This window comes from Crotalus tigris, unplaced genomic scaffold (genome assembly GCF_016545835.1).
Source record: "Crotalus tigris isolate CLP2741 ecotype Arizona unplaced genomic scaffold, ASM1654583v1 scf7180000024437.13266115, whole genome shotgun sequence".
Lineage (NCBI taxonomy): Eukaryota > Metazoa > Chordata > Lepidosauria > Squamata > Viperidae > Crotalus > Crotalus tigris.
This window is the reverse complement of record NW_024100606.1, coordinates 8,939,713-8,959,715: the sequence shown is the minus strand read 5'-3', so window position 1 is coordinate 8,959,715 and position 20,003 is coordinate 8,939,713. Positions and strand designations below refer to the sequence as shown.

Below are 20,003 nucleotides of genomic sequence, written 5' to 3'. Positions count from 1 at the left end.
TTCCTGTAATTTGTTTTCACTGCTTCCAAATAACCAAGAATGATAATACCATATCCTAGTATAAGATAAAGTTTCTGACACTCATCCCAAAATGACACATATCTCATATAACACAACTATAATGTAAATATCTATATCAGGTCTGGGTAACCATTTCGGGGCCAAAGGTCACCATATTTGTATAGTTTGCTGTTGACTACACTCAAAAACTGAGTGGGGGCAAGAACAAAAATTGTGAAAATTACCATTCTAAATAGTATTTAATTAAAACTTAACTTTATCTGTGTAAATAGGATATACATCTTATTGCCCTGTACACTGGGAAATGTCATCATCAAACACTATTTCAGCAATTGCATAAGTATATTTAGATGGCTCTAAAAGCTGGAAAGCAGGTGTATCAAGAAGGATGCAAGTTGCCCAACCCTGTTCCATGTCACAGAATCCAATTGTTTTTGAAATGTCTTTAATTGACATAATGCATACATGGTAGAAGCTTTAATAGTGTATTTTATTTCAATGCCATTGTATGTTAACTGCAATTATTTGACCAGAACCAAATAGATATTAGGTTGCATAGGCTCAAACTTCAGGTAACAAAATGTTGCTTTATTCACAGTGAGCTGGGGAAAACAGAATTTAAAGCATTTCAAGTAAAATATATTTATCTGATAAAATATATTATCTGATCCATTGAAAGTCCTCATTCCATTAAGCATCAATGGTTTTTCATAATTTCTTATAACCAAATAACATACAATTGTGAAAAATAACAAAGAATTTACATTTGAAGGAACAGTACATTATACTACAACAGTAATTTGTTTTTTGCTCTTTATAAACTTCAAAAATAGTAGATTGAGCTTCATATCATGCTAATCAAATACAATCAATAAAATTATTTCTGGTGTTTTAATCAATTCATACTTTGCAATGTTTAAGTACACATATTTGCTGTGGTACAGTAGATAACTTAATGATTGCTTCAAAATAACATATTTTCAGTTTCAATGTGATTGCATGATAGATACAATATTTTCTAATATAAAGTTCCTCTGAGTGTCCAATAATTGTATAGACAGAATGAAAAATTAGCTCCAAATATTTAGCAAGAAAAATGCAAATTTGACTATTCTAAAAGACTGATGTTTCACTTCAGAGAAGAAATGGGTATTTTGAGACTCAGAAACAGAAAGTTTTACTTCTTTTTATTTTCCTTTTAAAATTATTTTCAGAATTTAATCACCTTGGTTGTATCTAAATGATATTATCTTTCATGATACTTTTATTTTAAGTAAAGGGAGACCAGAAACTTAATTGAAAAAGTATTCAATGGTTTAGGAAAACCTATTGAAACAGGAATACCAACTCTTGACATTAAAAAAGAAAAAGCACTGCTTTTCAGAAAAACCTAGGAACCAAATCCTTTGGATTGGCAATACCATCTAAACAGGTGGCTGGTCTGTAAGATGCTCAATTAAATATAACCTTCAGTAGAGCATCAGGGAGGAGAATTCTTTTTTGCTTTTATAGCAACATGGGGGGAGGACTAGAATTTTTTTTAATGACAAAACAACTATTGGAATATTATCAGAAAAAATTGGGAAACAGACAGAAAGAAAGTTTGAAGCAGATTTCAGCCTGAATTTTAAAGAGACATAGGAAGGCAGAGCAGAAAACCTGAGAATTAAGTCATTTTTGTTAATGAAAGCTGAGTTATCACAGTCATTCTACTGATGCAATATTAATCATGATGCACTCTGCTCCAACTTGCTTCTTTCTTTTATGTTCGATTCTTTGTAGATGGGTAGATATTAAATATTTTCTCTTCCCTCGGCCAACTATCCAATAAGAACAAAGCCTGCAGTAGGAAGCAACCTGGCAGAATATAAAAGTGTACTCTATTACAATGAGATAACATCCCCATGTAAAGGTAAAAAGAACAGTAGAAGCAAGAGTGGGCACTTCGGATTACCTCTGCAGATCTTTGCACATTATTTATCAAATTTCAGGAGACAGTAATAGAAATGCCTCCAGTTCAGTCTATGTGAAACATTGCTTTGTCTGGATTAAAATTGAGAGAGTGTTAAAACAAGCTCGGGTAAATATGTCTCCAATATCTGTGAAGGCCTTTGGATCAATCTACAAAGATCTTCAGAGGAGTTAAATAAGGGGTAGATGGATATAAGTTTGCCTTGATACCCCTCTCTCTGTCACATTCTTAATTCAAGGATATTTGGGATGAACCAAAAAGTGAATTGTTATTACAGGTGTTGCCCTTGATGATGGTAGCAAGCCAGGATGTATTCTAGATCCTTTTAACCACAAGCCCAAGGACTAGATATGGAGCCTTAGGAATCACACGTGTCATCAAAAACTGTTGACAGCGTAAGAGATTTTTATGGAATAAAAAGATATTTTTAATAAATGTGCTTTTTTCTTTCAGGAAAAAGTAGAAATAAAATCCAAGTGTGACAAAAAATTAATAAATAAAGTCAGGACATTCAGAAATGTTGATAAAAGATTAATTTTTTGTGATTTGTAACGTATATAAGCCTATGTTTGCTAGCAGGATGTGTCTAGAAGATTTGAATAGTTCTGTATCACCAACTGGGTTTCAATACACCAAATGCTAAACTAATTAAACACTAGCTAACATTTATCCAATAGTTTTAAATTACATATTATTCAAAACACATAACATATAGTCAAATTACTGTTTCCCTGTATGATTATCACTACTTATTCCTGGAAATAATTTAAAATGAAGAGTATATTGCTGTTATTCTTTCATAGAAAATAAAGATCAAGATATTTTGACCCAGTCAAATAAGCTTTGACTGGAAAGGGACAAAAGAGTGACAGCCCGCATTTTGCAAATCTGAAAAATGACAGGCAACGTATTTGTACATGTGAAAAATTATTACTGCTATTATGATCTTATACTTGGATTCCTATAATGAAACCTTTGTGTAACCTGGAGACTGCCTATATGCCTTTGATTCTCAAGAAGGTATCAAAATGTTTTTCCAGTTATCCAGACTTATAAATATTCACTCCAAAGGCTATTTCAGTTATTACAAAATGATACAATTGTCACTGAAAGCAACTTTGGCATAGCAATGCTCTAGATGAGTACTGCAGCACTGAAAGCAAGCTCTGTGAGGGGATGACTAGATTTCTATATAATGACTGATCAAAAGAGGATGAGCTCATATCCCATGCATCACACTAAACCATGTTATCGTTTGCTTAGATTTGGTAAAACTAATTGTGCAAACTCAGCCACTTGTGATTTATAAATTACAGGTTTTGACTTAATATGTGCAAATCCAACCAGCTTTGACTTCATCAACAAACCTTGGATAGAAAAATACCCTTGCATGATTTTGTTAGCATTGTGGGCATAGAGGTCTAATAGGTAAGAATGAAATTTCTGGTGGCAACTACATTGCCTGCATGATGCATGAAGCAACCTTATGTACAGGTAGCACTTAATATGAAAATGCTTTGCTAACATTTATTTAAATATGTCCATAATTGATCAATAATCTTGGATAAGTACAATTCATTTTAAACTAATATAGAGGTATTGAATGATCTTAAAAGCTTAAGATGCTTTTAGCCATCCAGTTTCATCTGTTTCTCCATTTCTTTCTCTTTCTCATGCAGACAGTGCTTTTATGCTTGATTTCTTTACATAAAAAATAAATAGGACAACTACCATTTCATATGTGCCGCTCTCTTATAAGCCTCCCCTTTTTCTCCCTTCTACCCCAACTTCTTAGATAGGTAAGCAGCAACAACAACAGCAATACAACATCCATCCATCTATTCATTATTTTCTTTCTTTCCACAGAATTCCCAAATTGAGGACTATGAAAGTGATATGCTGGGCATCTTGGAGCTGCCTAGGCTGCAGAGATCATGGACCTGGTGGCCATTGTTGGCATTTTCCCCTTGCAATTCAGTATCCTATTTAATAATATTGCTGCATTGCACATGGACAAATCAGAACTGTGAAAATTGTTCCTTTCGTTCATTTGTAAACTACTTCAGTAATGGCAAAGAAATCACCAATTTTAATAGCAATGGGTAATATTTGAAGGTGGGAGAGTGGAAAGATTGAATATAGCTTGCCCTGGTTCTCCATTAGCAGCAAAAAGTCAACTTCAGATCTGGGAAATCAGTACTTATAGTAACATATGCTTTAAAAATACTTGATGGATTGGTTATCACCCTGCTTTTTAAATATACAACATATTACTCTTCATGTACAGTTACCTTGTAATGGGATTTGCACAGTCCAGTAATGCTATGAGCTATCCTATATCAGGGCGGACTCCCATAAGGGTCACTCATGATCAACAGATTATAGACAAGGTTAGTCTCAATGTGGCCCAGAAGAAACAGCAATCCACTCCAGTATTCTGTCAAAAAAACCCCAAATGAACATCCACAATCAGGACAATGTTATGAGTAGCACTGGTGTTTATGATGTGGCTAGATTAAAACTGAAATGATGTCCAGCTGCTATTATAACCGGAAGCAAAAGGAAAGTTTGATGCTGCAAAGATATCCTCACACTGATACATGTAAGAACCATGAACCAAAACAAATCTCATGTTTTTAGAGTAAAAAGTAGGAATCAACTAAAACTGATTGCACCTCGTGTCAGAGAATCATAAAATCATCTACTATTGACAAGGAAATCACAGAAGAAATATAATAGTCACCATTATTAAGAAAAAAGGTGAAAAATGAGAGCTCAGATACAATCTCCCAAATGATAGAATAATCTCCACGTGGATCCAAGCGCACCAATCAGTATTATGGTAATCCAAATCTATCCTTCAGACACAGAAGTTGAACTGTACAATGAAAATTTGCCATAGTTTGCTAACAAGTACAACAATGTACAATGCACTTCCAAAAAATTAATTATGAAATATTAATTATGGGAGGTTTGAATGCTAGAAGTAAAACAGCAAATGGCATAATGCAAAAATTTAGCCTTAGCATACCTAATAGGTAAGGTATTAATAAGAATTTTGCATAAAAATTCCACGTCTGCAGCAAATACTTCCTTCCAATATGATTCTATGTGTGCAGTTCTCCAGGTGAACAACATCAAAATCTACTCCAGACATTCAGCAAAAACAATACATGGTTATGACTGGCATTCAGATCATGAACTCCTTCTTGCAAAGGAGTTTTATTTGCTTTGAGAAAACAAATAATCTAGACCAGTGGTGAGAACCTATGACACACTTGCCAGAGGTGGCATTCAGAACCCTCTCTGTTGGCATGCGTGCTGTCGCCAGCAGCAGGTCCATCAGGCTGCCACCACCGCCCGGAGCAGGAGCCCCGCCCAGCACAAAGGAAGCAAAGCGGCTGACTAGCAAGGTCCAGTAGAGATGGTAGAGCAGAGGTCACCAACCACTGTTGATTAGCGGAATGAAAGAAAATGGAGGAGGAAGTATTTTACATGTGCACATGTGCGCACAGGGCCACAAGTATGCACAAACTGCAAATGAGGTGGGGCTAGTGCCTGCATGATACTCACTAGCCCTGCCCCATTTTTGCTTGGTGCAGCGCCTTGTATCTGCATCCCGTGGCATGGCGGTGGCTGTTTTTGTGCCCCTGGTTTTTGCATGTCCCCCCAAGGGCACCACAATGCTGATGGGCCCCTGGCACTTTGTGATAAATAAGTGGGTTTTGGATTGCAGTTTGGGCACTCGGTCTTTAAAAGGTTCGCCATCACTAATCTAGACTGTCTGAAGCAGTCTAGATTGAAATTTATGATTTCTTTAAAAAAGTAAACAAAAATTTTCTGAAATTAAAATACAAGGCAAAAGAAAATGGGTATCTGATAATATCTTATAAATAGTCATGGAAATAGAAAAATCAAAAGCAACAGAGGAAAATCTGCCCAACTAAATATCGATTTCCAGATAAGAGAAACAGATATACAGTAATTCTACATAATCAATGCAAACAGAATCAATGCAAACATGGAACAACCAAACTATATACAGTTAGAAAAGGTATGTGCCAAGATTGTATACTGTTACCTTACTTATTTAACTTATATGTAAGTATATCAAGAAATTTTGGACTAGAAGAACAGAACTGGAATCAGAATTGCTGGGGAAAACATCACTAACCTCAATACCGAAGTACCGAAGGCTAAAAATAAAGATGACTTAAGGGATCACTTCTTAAGAAGGGATAAAGAATACTAATCAAGCAATGCCAGGTCATTGCAAATAGGCAGGCAAACAGTAATAGATCTTATCCTTCTAGAGTTAAAAAAAAGTTCACAGGCATTGTGGCTGAAGCCATGAAATAGAGATATCTGCTGTATAGATCAGTGGTTCTCAACCTGTGGGTCGGGACCCCATTTGGGGTCGAACGACCATTTCACGGGGGTCGTCAAACAACGCAGTCCGCCATTTTTTTCCACCTTTTCCTTAGCTGTGCTACTCCCTTTTATTCTATTGGCTTTTAAAAGCCAATAGAATAGACTCTCTTGAATAGAGTCTACTTCTATTGGCTTTCAAAAGCCAATAGGAATTGTCCAGGCTGTCTCTGCCCTGCTGAGCCCACCAAAAGTTCCATTCTGCAAACGGTGCTGCACCAGTTGAGTAGTCCTCGACTTACGACAGGTTGAGTAGTCCTCGACTTACGACCGGTTGGGGGTTGCGGCATTAAAAAGGTTGAGAACCACTGGTATAGATAGACTGACATTTCTAGTATAATTTCATTGTGGTCCAAAATAAATTAAAATTATAATGTTTATATAGTTATAAAATCTTAAAATTAAGATAATATTTCGACACATAAAGCAAATAGCAACTGCATGAAATTTTGCAACACTTTTGGAGATGTTAAATTTTAATCCAATAATATAAAACTAAGCCATCTTTCTGTTAGCAAATGAGTTATGTGGGTAGGGCACAAATAGCTAAACAAAGATACTAAAGAAACACATGGATTGAGTCCCAGGTTCCTATAGTGGCAGGGTTTTTTTGCAGAAGGAATGTTGCTATACAGTTCTTCAGTATTGTGGAGGGCAAGATATTAAAGTGAGCCAAAGACCATTAACATAACACACTGAAAACAAATGTACGTATTGTTAAGAGCATGATTTCCCCAATTTTAAGAGGGAATGATATTATCAGAAAGATCCAACAAAGAAAAATTGCTGCCTTGAATTGAAAAGATGGGAGAAATTGTTGAGAATATCTTGCATTACAAGATAACAAATTATACAACACAATGAAATAAAACCAGATTGCTCACTGGAAGCGCTCATAAGGGAGCTAAAGTTTATGCATTATGGAGATTGGAAAAATGTAGGCAATAGAAAACTAGACTAGCAGAAGACAAGCAGCTAGATAGTGTGGATGAAACACATGAATTTACAATAACTTCAGGAAAAGGATATCAGCAAACAATCTTGACAAAATAAATGAGAATGACTAAATGACTGAACAGCGTTATTGCATCAAAATATTACATGATTCTTTTTTTAAAATGCAGATACAGTTATGCCATGAAAATTTAAGATACTTATATTTCTCAAAAAATATTTAAGGTATAGTAATATATTTCATGACAATGCTTAGTCTGTGTGCTAAAATTAAGGAAAGTCCTCTATTTTCATCCTTAGTTTTCTTTGTATCCTGTGTACAGAATATAGACAGCAGATTTCCAAGTTGGGGAAAAAAATCTTTTATAGTTTTTGGAAATTCATGTACTGTAATATAGGATGTGGGAAAAGAAATCAATATTACTTTTGTTTACGGTTTTCCTTGCACAAATGTGATTTGTCAGCTTTACTTTTCACTGCAGAGTAAAACCCACTAGTAGATTATCTAAAACTAATCATTTCAAAAATTCCTGAATCTGAATCTTAAGATTTAAAGATAGAAAGAAAATCTTGTTGCTTTTAAAAATGATGGTGGCCAATAATATCAATCAAAGGTATTCCCTCAGTAAGGAGATAAGATTTTTTTTACAGAGATCAGAAATTAAACTTTTAATGTCTCTATCCTATATTCCTTAATACTATTTACTTAACAAAAATGTGCACCCAGATGAGATCCTACATTTCTGTACTTGCAAATGCACAAATAATAGTTTTTACTGACACTAATAACTAAAGTTTACATTTTGATTCTTTCTATGGTAGATTTGAGGTTGAGAGCCACCTTCAAAACAAACAATTCCACACAGAGAAGTATTGGTATCCCTGAGATAGGGAAAAGTGGTATCCCTATCACAATGTTATAAATATGTAAATCAAAAATTATATTCTTTTATTAAAACAAGATTTCTTTTCTGTGCCTTACATAGCAAACTGCCCCATACTTTCTATCAAATTGTAGCACTTTTAAAACCAATAATAGTCTGATTCATTTTGTTGCCCTCAAGAGGGATAACACTGTATTATCAACTATTCTGGGATTGTATTCACACACTTTGAGAAAGGCTTGATATCAATATCACAGAAAAAGTTCCTAAAGGCATAACATTTATTCATCTTCTGGGCCTTTGTTTTTATCTCTCTTTCTTTTTCTTTCTTTCTCTCTCTCTCCCTCTAATTAAAAAAAAATAACCTCTTTTAAATAATGATTTTATATCTTCAAAGCTTCCTGGCTAATAGCTGAAAGAATAGTGATCTTTTACTTTTTGGCAAAAATGTTATGACATCTTGTTAAAGGCAATTTAAATCTGCTTCTTTAGACAATGCAAAAATAAAATAAACACAGTGGAGCCATGTCTCTGTGAAAGAGCAACATACCTTTCATTTCTACGATTTATAACTTTAGCAAAATATATTTTATCCTTTAGATACAAATAGGTATAAAATTAATAAAAGAGTTTTTCCTGGAATTTTCTCTCCCCTAACCTCACCTAGATTAATAATAATAGTAGTAGTAGTAGTAATAATAATAATAATAATAATAATAATAATAATGTACATTTCATTCAGACCAGAAAAAATATGAGTTGCATAATTATTTAATCTAATATCCATGCCATCTAATAGTTAAGCCAAGGAAATAGAAAAATAGAATCTTTCCAAATCTCCCTTTTATATAATACTTTGAATATTATAAAAATACAATAGAAGTAACAGAATTCATAGTGATATCTTTTGCAAGAATGTATCTAAATATTTGTTTCAGGACTACACTGGCAGAGATTGGTGAGAAGCAACAATCGGGGAACACATTCCAATAAATAAAAGTAGCATTTCTTCCCATGTTTTGGGCCATATTTATTTTGCTTCCCACCCATCCCCCAACTATAACATTTGGAATAGTAATAATAGTAGAGTGGATCCCAAGTTTTCCTTCATCTTTTACAAAGATTGCTCCTCAAAGGGGAAGAAAGAAACCTCTGATTCAATCCAATATACTAATACTCAGTAGCCACAGCTTGCATTAGAAAAACATTTTTAGTTTCTGTTCTGTTCCAAATTTGTAGGAGGCAAGCTAATAATTTTTGAAACTTCATCAGAACAGGACTTTTTAAAAAATGAGTTTCTCAAAATTTAGCTCCTAACCCTCCCACCTGAAAAAATTGGGCCAAATTGAGAAGTCTCATGTTCTTTTTAAGTAGTATTATGGGTGGCTTATATCTCTGCAGAGTTTAAATACTCATGTTGCTTTTTAAAGTTCATCCCATCTATTCTCTTTTTGGAAACTACAAATAGGATACTGAATGCTGCCAGTCACTTATCTATATAAAGAGCCTCACTTATACTTTGCTTTAACCTTGAAACATAGTTTGTTGCTATGCAGAAAATGGGTAAGAATGGATTGTCTCAGACTGAATTTGTGGAAGAAATATGATTTGAGTTTTAAAATGTTTAATTCATTACTCAAAAAACTGGTGTTTTTTTTTCACATTATATGCCATGTGCTCCCAGGCTTTGCTCAGAGAAATCTCCAACCAGATAAAACTTCATTCATTTTTATCAGACGTCCACCTATACCAGCCAGAAATGGATACATCATATTTTCATTCCTTTAAGATTAATGAAAGGAAAAATAAAAGAATAGGGCTGTGCTCTTTGTTACAACCTTAGCTATAGCTCTTCGGTTGTGCATGTACCTCTAATACTTCATTTTTGATGATCATATCAACTCCAACAGTCAAAATGAAACCAAGAAAATTTAGTTAGCTTAGGTTTAACCAAGTTAGCACAGGCCTAAAAAAGCAGTAAGAAGTCTGCAGACAGTGTGGGAACTTAAAATGCTGTCTTATATAATACACTTTGCCTTCATTGTTTATGACCTTATAGGGCTTCATATGTTCTTTCCTTGTCCTCAGTCTGCCAGTTTCTTACTAGCTAGCTCCAATGGATCTCATGAACTCCAAACAACTTTTAGATATATCTACAAGGTATTTTGTTAGGTTTATATTATCCAGTATATTTAAGCAGATGTCAATCTCTAGGTTCTTAAAAGTTTTTTGAAAGTAGTATTTTAAAATTTTAAAATCTTTCTGCAAAGGAAATTTTCTGATGTCATAATTCAGTTATTGAAGATATTGATAAGTTATATTGGCAAGGAAGAATGGAAGTCTAGTGAAAATCTACCTGTTTTAAAATTAAATTGATGGGAAGAATCCTGCTGATTCACTAAATTCAAATCTAAGCTTACATTCATGTTATAACTAAAATACATCACCAATCCATTATACTGTTGCAAGTAAAATATACAGGTTGTCCTCAACTTATGACAATTGGGACCAGAATTTTTGTTGCTAACAATATAGACATTAAGTGAGCCATTATGTGACCTGGATCAATCCAGCTTCCCCCAATTGACTTTGCTAATCAGAAGCCAGCTGGAAAGGTCACAAATTGCAATCACATGACTGCAAGATACTGCAACTGTCATAAATGAGAGTCATTGCCAGTTGCCAAGCATCTAATTTGCCATCATTTGACTGAGTGTACAGTGGTCATAATTTCAAGAAGGAATTGTAAATCACTTTATCTAAGGCCATCATTAACTATGAACTATCATTAAATGAAGTCATAAGTAGAAGACTACCTGTAGTCACTTTCATTGAAAACTCCCATCGTGATAAAAGGAAAAATTAGAGATTGGTATAATTTGAAAGATGTTTTAAATGATAATGACTTCTATATAAAGACTGTTAATACAGTGGCAAATAAAAAATTGGTATTAACACAACAGAAAATACAGAATTTAACAAGAGCATTGTGAATTTGTCACTAACTGACCCAAAAGACTCATACATTTAATGATTCAGCAGTCATGTCAACTAGTGCTTTGGGAAGTGTAATATAAGCAGAAAGAGAGCAAATGAGAACTTTAGAGTAAAGACAATAGATTAGATAACTATAGGTAGTAGGAACCTTTCATCATTAAGAACATAGTATGCAAAGCAGTAGTAAGCAACTCTTGATCATGTCATTTGTTACAACAAAAACATTGACTCAATGCACTTGAATTTTTAATAACTCAAACCTCAACAGCAAGCTATATCTCTTACAATTTCAAAGTCACACAATAAAAAAATATCGGTTGCTTTATACTTATAATTCAAATGAGAAACAACCTACTGTAAAAGCAGGATTCTATTTGGGAGTTAAATGAAATTAATCCAGTTTCCACCATCAATATGTTTTTATAAATCACTTTAAATATCATGCTTCCAGAGCTCAGTATTCCTAGATTCCTTATTGGACTATATGTTGACTTTAGCATATGATCACAGATTGTTACACTAACAGGGAAATCATAAAGTTGTGGTTTTAAAAATACTTTGTTTAAAAAGATTATAGGTAAATCAAAATGCTCATAAGAATTAATGCTGAACTAATTAACAAACTCAATGTAATTTGCTGGAAGCATTCCAGTTTTCCCAGTTCTCTGAACTGTACCATACATCCAACCATCATCGATAGGTTGTACATTGATGATGTAGTCACCATCTCTGAAGGAAACTTCATCTTCATCTTGGGCACTATAGTCATACATAGCTCTATAAGTTCTCTGTTAACAGAAAATAGAGGAAAGTCCATTAAACCTATTCCATTGAAAGGCAGCTACTGACCAATTAATACAACAATTTCTATAAGCATATATCCATCTATCTACACACCATCCATAAAACTTTTATGTGACTAAAATTGCTGGCTGAAGGACTCTGCAAGTCTTCCTTTTGTGTATAACATTTTTCAAAGAAGAAATCTGTAGTCATTCAGGAATGTCCATAATTGTAATCAAAAATGTTAAGATGGTAGGAACAATCATGTGATCAAATAGCAGGGCTCCAATCACAGGGTTGCATTTGCCCATCTTGACTTTTTTTATTTTATTCCTACAGACATTCATCTAAAAAGAAAATACATTCATTTATACTATCTCTTCATAATTAATTTGAAATTTGCATCCTGGCAACTTTTTAAAGTATTAAATATAGCAAAATTATCTTTAAATATCTTTCAATTTAATACTCACCAAGCTAGCTGAATGTGGCTGCGAATGCATTGATCTCATAGATGACACACTAGTCTGGTGCATGTAACCATATCCTTGGGGTTGATTTTGTTGATAGGCCCCAGGAAGCACAGGGGCTGAATGGGAAATAAATAAAACTATATTACTACTTCATACCAAGATAATTGTATGACAATTAGTTCGCCTGATTAGAATATCACAGGAACTGCCTTTTTAGTAGGAGCTGAAATAAGTTGCTTGAATTTTTGTGTTATAAATATTTATCTTAAACAATAAAAACAGATGCTTTAGAAACAGTATTATCCATGCTTACATGCATAAACAACCAGGCACAAATCTAGATTCAAAGAACAGTGCAAATGCAGAACAAATTTCCCGGATTATATCCCTATACTCTGATTTTACAGCTGACAAAGGAAATAGATACAATGGCACATGTTTTAAAGTAATATTCAGGAATTGAAAAAAAGATCTCAATCACATGATGACCTACTTAACAACCACCACAAGTTATGATTGTAATTCTGAGCTCAGTTACATTGGTAAGTCATTCATATTACTCTATTCATACATGTAGGTTACTTCAGCATTGCTCACTTCCCACTCAGTGGGAACATATTACTCCTCCTCACTTTGGGTCACCAATAAAATTAAAATGTAAATATCATACTTCCAACAAAATTTTTAAAATAAATAACCTAGTTATTGACTAGATGCCTGAGAGACAAAAAAAATATCTAAAACAAAAAAAGAAAATTGCTGAGATGTTTTTTAAAGAATTGTTGATGCATAATGGAGACTATAAGATTAGCATAAATAGTATTTTACTGGGATTAGATTATATATCCCAGCAATAAACTTAACTGCTCTGTCATATAATACATACTGCTTGTATAAAGCTGTGGAGCTACTTTTAGTCCAACATCCATAGCCTATATACTATCTAATCTTCTCAACACTGACAACTCTAAGGTGAGTAATCTTCAATTCCCAGAATTCCTCAAGTATCTGGTTGGGGAATTCTGAAATTGGAAGTGAATAGATCTTAAAGTTGTCAGAGTTGAGAAATACTGGTCTAATCCATTAATTTTAAACAATGACAGGTTGCAAATTAGGTAAATTAAGAATCCTATGTCATTTTCTTCCTTCCAATATCCTGATTTATCTTGAAATGAAAGTAGTGTCTGAGTTTATTTTTTTAAAGCATGGAAAGCAAGAAAGAAAATAACATTTTAAATTATTTATTTCATTAGCATTCCACCAGTCTTCTAACATGGTAATTAAGGAGCTACATATAGATTGTCATCCAGGCACTAGTTTGTATGTGCTGCTATGTCATGGCACTTCAGACCAAGAGAAAGAAGTATAATATAAGAAACTAAAATTCTCACACATTATACAAAAATAAAGATGTAGCTCCCTTAATAAATCCACGTTATTGGAAAATAAAGAAAGAAGCAACAAAATGGATTGACTCAGAGCAGTGAGGGGTGCACCATTGGAAGATATGAAGCTGCTAATTCTGGAGAAATTCTGTCAATGGGGTCACTAAGTGTTTGTGATAGCATATAAACAATAATTAATATTTTAAATCATGAACCACATTTGCCTGGCAGTGAAATATTTCTTGCAGTGGAAAAGAATTAAAATTTACTTTCTTCTGAAGTTAGAATAATATATATATAAAGGAAATTCTAATATATATATATATATATATATATATATATATATATATATATATATATATATATATAGGTCTTTGGTTGTTCGGGTTTTCTCCCGCGTAAAATTGGAAGTGTCTTGGCAACGTTTCGACGAAGTCACATTCGTCATCTTCAGGCTGGTGTTTTTAGCTTCTTGCTTTGAGCAGCAATGTGTGGTTTTAGCTGTTTCTTCCTTTTAACTGCCAGTGAGGGTATGAACTGATTGGATGGGAGCTTGGCTGTGTTCTGATTGGGTGGAGGTGTGTTCTGAATGGTTAGGGGCTTGGCTGTGCTCTGATTGGCTGGGGGAGTGTTCTGTTTGGTTGTGCTCAGGTTAGTTTGAGTTGCAGAGGGGTTTGAGATTTTGGGCTGCCTTCTTATTTTTTGCCGGTCTCCCGGTAGCCATAGCAGCGAGCTGACGAGAGGGGATTCCCTCCATATGGCCCTGTTCTCTTGGGCCCCGGCGGATCCGTTTGGTGGCTGCAGAGTTGGAAGCCAAAAAATAAGAAGGCAGCCCAAAATCTCAAACCCCTCTGCAACTCAGACTAACCTGAGCACAACCAAACAGAACACTCCCCCAGCCAATCAGAGCACAGCCAAGCCCCTAACCATTCAGAACACACCTCCACCCAATCAGAACACAGCCAAGCTCCCACCCAATCAGTTCATACCCCCACTGGCAGTTAAAAGGAAGAAACAGCTAAGACCACACATTGCTGCTCAAAGCACGAAGCTGAAAACACCAGCCTGAAGATGACGAATGGGACTTCGTCGAAACGTCGCCAAGACACTTCCAATTTTTACGTGGGAGAAAACCCGAACAACCAAAGACCTACATATATATATATATATATATATATATATATATATATATATATATAATATATATTTCTATATATATATATATATATATATATATATATATATATATATATATATATATATATTAGAATTTCCTTTATGAGATCAGTGCTCATTTTTTAATGTAAAGCTAGAAGCAGATTAAAAAATTATTTTGTGTCCTTCTTACTCAATTTTTGGTATCACTGTTTATCACATACCTACACATATCAGTATGGTAATGTGTATAGAATTGTCTTGTTATATATACATACATACATACATACATACATACATACATACATATATAAATAAATAAAAATTAAAACATGGTAGAGCAACCATGAAAGTCTTGGAAAAGATAGTCAAATGTCATGATGTACAGTATTTAAACCCATAAAGATCAGAATCATACAAATTATAGCAGTTGGACTTTGAAGAAGCAGATAGGAAGAGTATTGATATTTTTGCTCTTGGAGAAGATTCCTGCACATACCATGGATAGCCAAGAAAACAAGCAAATGGAACAATGAACAAATCAACCTAGAGTTCTCACACAAAGGACAAATGACCAGGCACATTATGCAAAGACCTGGCTTCCTATAGCAGACTCTAATCCTGGGAAAGGCAGAAGGAAAGAGATGAAAAAGACAACCAGCAGCAAAGTTATAGTAGCAATGAGTCCACCATTGGAAGACCTGAAAAACAGTTTAGGACAAATTGTCAAGGAGCAAATTATGCACCTACTAAGATTCAACATTGATTTGATGGCATATAATATATATTGCTGCAGACTGAAAGATATTATAGTGTAACCTTTCCTTAATCATTGAGAGGACCTCTTCAGACATAATAATTTAATGTTTAAATATTTGTGTAATACAAAGACAATTTAAAAGCATTTTTGGATCAATTCATTGATTAACAAATCTATGCCCCCTTCTATTAGCTAAAGACCTAAAGACTTACTTTTGCCCCACATAATAATTGGTAAATTCTGAAATTATCAGTTTACTTCCAAATGCAATTATGGACTGTAAAGCCCAAAATAATTTGACACAGCCTGATTCTGCCTGAATCAAGATGAACAATAAGGAAAGTTATGACCCCCCACCCATTCAAATTCACCACTGCTCCACTCTTTGAAACCCAATTAGTGTCCACTCAGAAGAAACTTTTGAGCTACTCCCATTTTGTGCAATCAGTTTTATATTATTTTCAGTTCTCAGACTAAATCTTGCCATCCTTGTTACTAGATTTTTTTTCATACTAGTTTTATTTAATTTTTTTATTGATTGATTGATCGATTTTTTACTGAGGATTGATTGATCGATCAATCGATCGATTGGTTGATTGATAGATTGATACAGACAGTATCTTTGAGATGAATACTGTTTTACTGTTAACCACATTACCTGCTAGGTAGCCAAAACATGGGATAAAATATTTTAGGTAAACACAGTTTTTCTTTTGCCCAGTTCAGTTCTTCTCATATAATAGTTCTTCTGCTTTTTTTGTATTTGTTTGTAATAAGAGATACTTCTCAAAAACCTTGCTTTCATGTGCTTTTTATTTACAATGTAGATAACTGGGTGTTTTATAAAAAGCAATTCTGAATGGAAATAATGTGTATGCTTGGACTATACATTGGAAAAATTGGGGAAATCTATGTTAGGAAATATGGTAAATTAATCTAACATCTGATTTAATACTTTAGAATTGCGGCGATTTGACTATTCTTGCCAACTGCAGTATAAAAGGAAATTTACTAAGCAAGAAAAGTTCTTTTCAGCCCAACACATTTATTTTAACACTTACATTTTTTTACAAAGAAAAATATTATAGGAAAAAACTCAGAAACCCAAACAAAAAAAAATACATTACAAATAAAAAACCAGTTGTCTGCTACTAATAGGAGCATTAAAGTTATTCCATTCTAAATCTGAAAATGGAGATGGCAAAGCATCGTTTAAATGATCTGGAAATATAATCAAGCAGAACAGAACATTGTAATGAATATTTCATAGACATATTTAAACATAATGCAAAACCCACTTTAAAGCTCAGGCAAACAACAATATGCATACTTATTAGTGTTCCATGTATATTCATTTATGGAAATATAGCTTCATTTTGAACACTGGAGGGCTTGATTCACTGAGTTGGCTTCTCACTTTTCTGTTCACACATATCACTAATCCCAAAAACACATTAACAGAAAAGAGAAATTTAAACTATAAGTACACAATATATAAATATATAGTCTCATAAGATCTATCTGAGAGTTTTTATTCCACTTTTCAATCTAAGTTGGGGTAATAATCAGCTGACAAACAGATGGCAGCATCTAGGAAAAGAAGCAGGGCCAGATCTACTACCTGGATGGAAGACCAGAAAAATCTCAGAAATCTCCAAAAGAACATAGCAGAAGAAAGCAAGAATAAGCCATTTTGATGTCAAGACAAGTCAACTTGAAGATGACTTTACTATTATCAATCTTTTATTTTTATTATCTTGGTTAATGGGTTGAAATATCTCAGTTGCCTCTTCAAGGCAGAACTGGGAAGACTAGAACTGTAGTTGACAGCATAGACAAGCATATGGGTAATCCTTGACTTATGACTGGTTGCTTAGTGAAATTACAACCTACCTACTTTGGGGCTACTTATGATCTGGATTCAAAGTTCTGGCAGTCAAGTTCCCCACCCCATAATCACATGAATAAAGTTCAAGGGTTCAGCAATACAGATGCATTTATGGTCATTTGCACTGTCCCATGGTCATAGGACCATCATAAAGCAGTTGATCAGATAAATGCAACCATAGTCTAGTTTCTAATTTCCTCTCACAGATCGACTCCATTATGGAATGCCTTTTTACCCATTCCTGTCCTTTAGCCAGTGAGTCCATCCCAGATTTTCAGCAAAATGCTGTCCATAGCAAACCACTGGTTCACTTAACAACTGTGTGGTTCATTTAATGACCACAGACTCACTTAATGACTGCCACAAAAAGGTGGCATTCACATGATCATTTTATGAACATCAGGACTTATGAGGGCTACCTATCTTGGGAGGAACCATGTGATGTATGTGGGCCAGACTTAGAGATATAGTGTTATGTATTGGTTAAAATGCCATACTTGAATCAAGGAAAAAGGCTTTTGATCCTCCCTCAGTCAAAGAATTTCATTGGGTGACCATGGATCAGTCACTTTCTCTATTTTATAGAGTTATTCAGGGAGGAAAAAAAGAGGAAGCATTATGGCTAATACCATTATCTCCTGAAGGAAAGACAGGAGATAAATATAATTAAATAATATCTCAGGTTTCAAGGAGAGGAATTTAGAATTTGACATGCCCTACTCTGACTTCAAACAACAGCTTCGTGTTTGAAAAACTTGCTTCACTTTTGCAATAGGCTTCTTTCAAAACAGAAACTTTATAATATCTCTGTGCTTAAGGCTATACAAAGAATTAAAATCAGGCCTGAGGGAGCAGCTTTGCCCATGGAAAAGTATTCAAAAATCTGATTGGGCAGAGCACTGAGGATAATGGTTCTTCAGTGACACAGAAATGTAAAAATAAAAATCTAAGAGCTCTATCATTCTAAGACAACAACAACAATAATAATAATAATAATAATAAAGTTGGAGGCAACCTTGGAAGTCATCTAGTCCAATCCCTTGCTCAGGCAGGAGACCCTATACCATTTCAGACAAATGGCTGTTCAGTCTCTTCTTCACAGCTTCTGGAGGCAGGTTGTTCCACTGATTAATCGTTCTGTCAGGAAATTTCTCCTTAGTTCTAGGTTGCTTCTCTCTTTGGTTAGTTTCCATCCATTGCTTTCTGTCCTGCCTTCAGATGCTTTGGAGAATAGCTTGACTCCCTCTTCTTTGTGGCAACCCCTGAGATATTGGAACACTGCTATCATGTTACCCCTCTTCCTTCTCTTCGTTAAACTAGACATCCCCAATTCCAGCAACCGTTCCTTATGTTTTAGCCTCCAGTCCCCTAATCATTTGTTGCTCTTCTCTGTACTCTTTCGAGAGTCTCAATATCTTTTTTACATCATGGTGATCAAAACTGGATGCAGTATTCCAGGTGTGGCCTTACCAAGCGTTATAAAGTAGTATTAACATTTCACGTGATCTTGATTCTATCCCTCTGTTAATGCAACCAGAACTGTGTTGGCTTTTTTGGCAGCTGCAGCACACTGCTGGCTCATATTTAGGTGATTGTCCACTAGGACTCCGAGATCCCTCTCACAGTTACTATTGAGCAAGGAACTATCTATACTGTACCTGTGCATTTGTTTTTTCTTGTCTAAATGTAGAACCTTACTTTTTTCACCACTGAATTTCATTTTGTTAGATAGCGCCCAATGTTCAAGTCTGTCAGATCCTTCTGTATCAAATGCCTTACTGAGGTCCAAGGTCTTGGGGTGTAATCCATCTGATCCTGGTGATTTGAACTCGTCTAGGCTGGGAAGATGCTCACCATTTTCTTGCCTATCTTATGTTTCTAATCTGTTTTTTACAGTACTGTTTTTGATAGGTTGGACTGCAAAAAATGAGCTAAATAGTTGTGCTTTCTCCCTCTTGCTTGTCACCTTCTTGCTACTTTCTCTCACTAATGGACCAATCATTTCCTTTTTTCTTGTTTTTTACATGTTGAAATAAGCTTTTTTTTTGGTTATTCTTGAGTTGTCCCAAGCCTTAGTTCATTTTGAACCTTAGCTATCCTCCATCTTTGTAGGCTCAGGCTATTTGCTGATATTCTGCCTTAGTTATGTGCCCTTCTTTCCACTTTTTATACTTGTCCTTTTTTTCTTTCAATTTATTAGAGAGTTCTTTATTCAGCCATGCTGGTTTCTTTTGAGAGCTGTTATTTTTCTTCTTCATTGGTATTGTGCTAGGCTGGAATCCTTCCCAAGTTTTCTCGAAGTT

At 34.5% G+C, this 20,003-nt stretch overlaps 1 protein-coding gene across 10 annotated transcripts in view; it reads right to left on the bottom strand.

Moving 5' to 3' along the window:
• Positions 1–492: 492 nt before the first annotated feature.
• NEBL (nebulette) overlaps positions 493–20,003 on the bottom strand; it is a 241,640-nt gene continuing 222,129 nt past the window's right edge. For 8 of the 10 annotated variants that reach the window (XM_039331499.1, XM_039331496.1, XM_039331495.1 and 5 more), the window contains 3 exons: positions 12,513–12,628; positions 11,933–12,044; positions 493–4,430 (listed from right to left, as the gene is read on the bottom strand). In XM_039331499.1, coding sequence (XP_039187433.1) covers positions 4,333–4,430; positions 11,933–12,044; positions 12,513–12,628 — 326 coding nt within the window. In that variant the 3' untranslated portion in view covers positions 493–4,332. Of the gene's footprint in view, positions 4,431–11,134; positions 12,045–12,512; positions 12,629–20,003 lie in introns of those variants that run through there. The other 2 variants (XM_039331498.1, XM_039331500.1) reach the window with 1 other exon arrangement.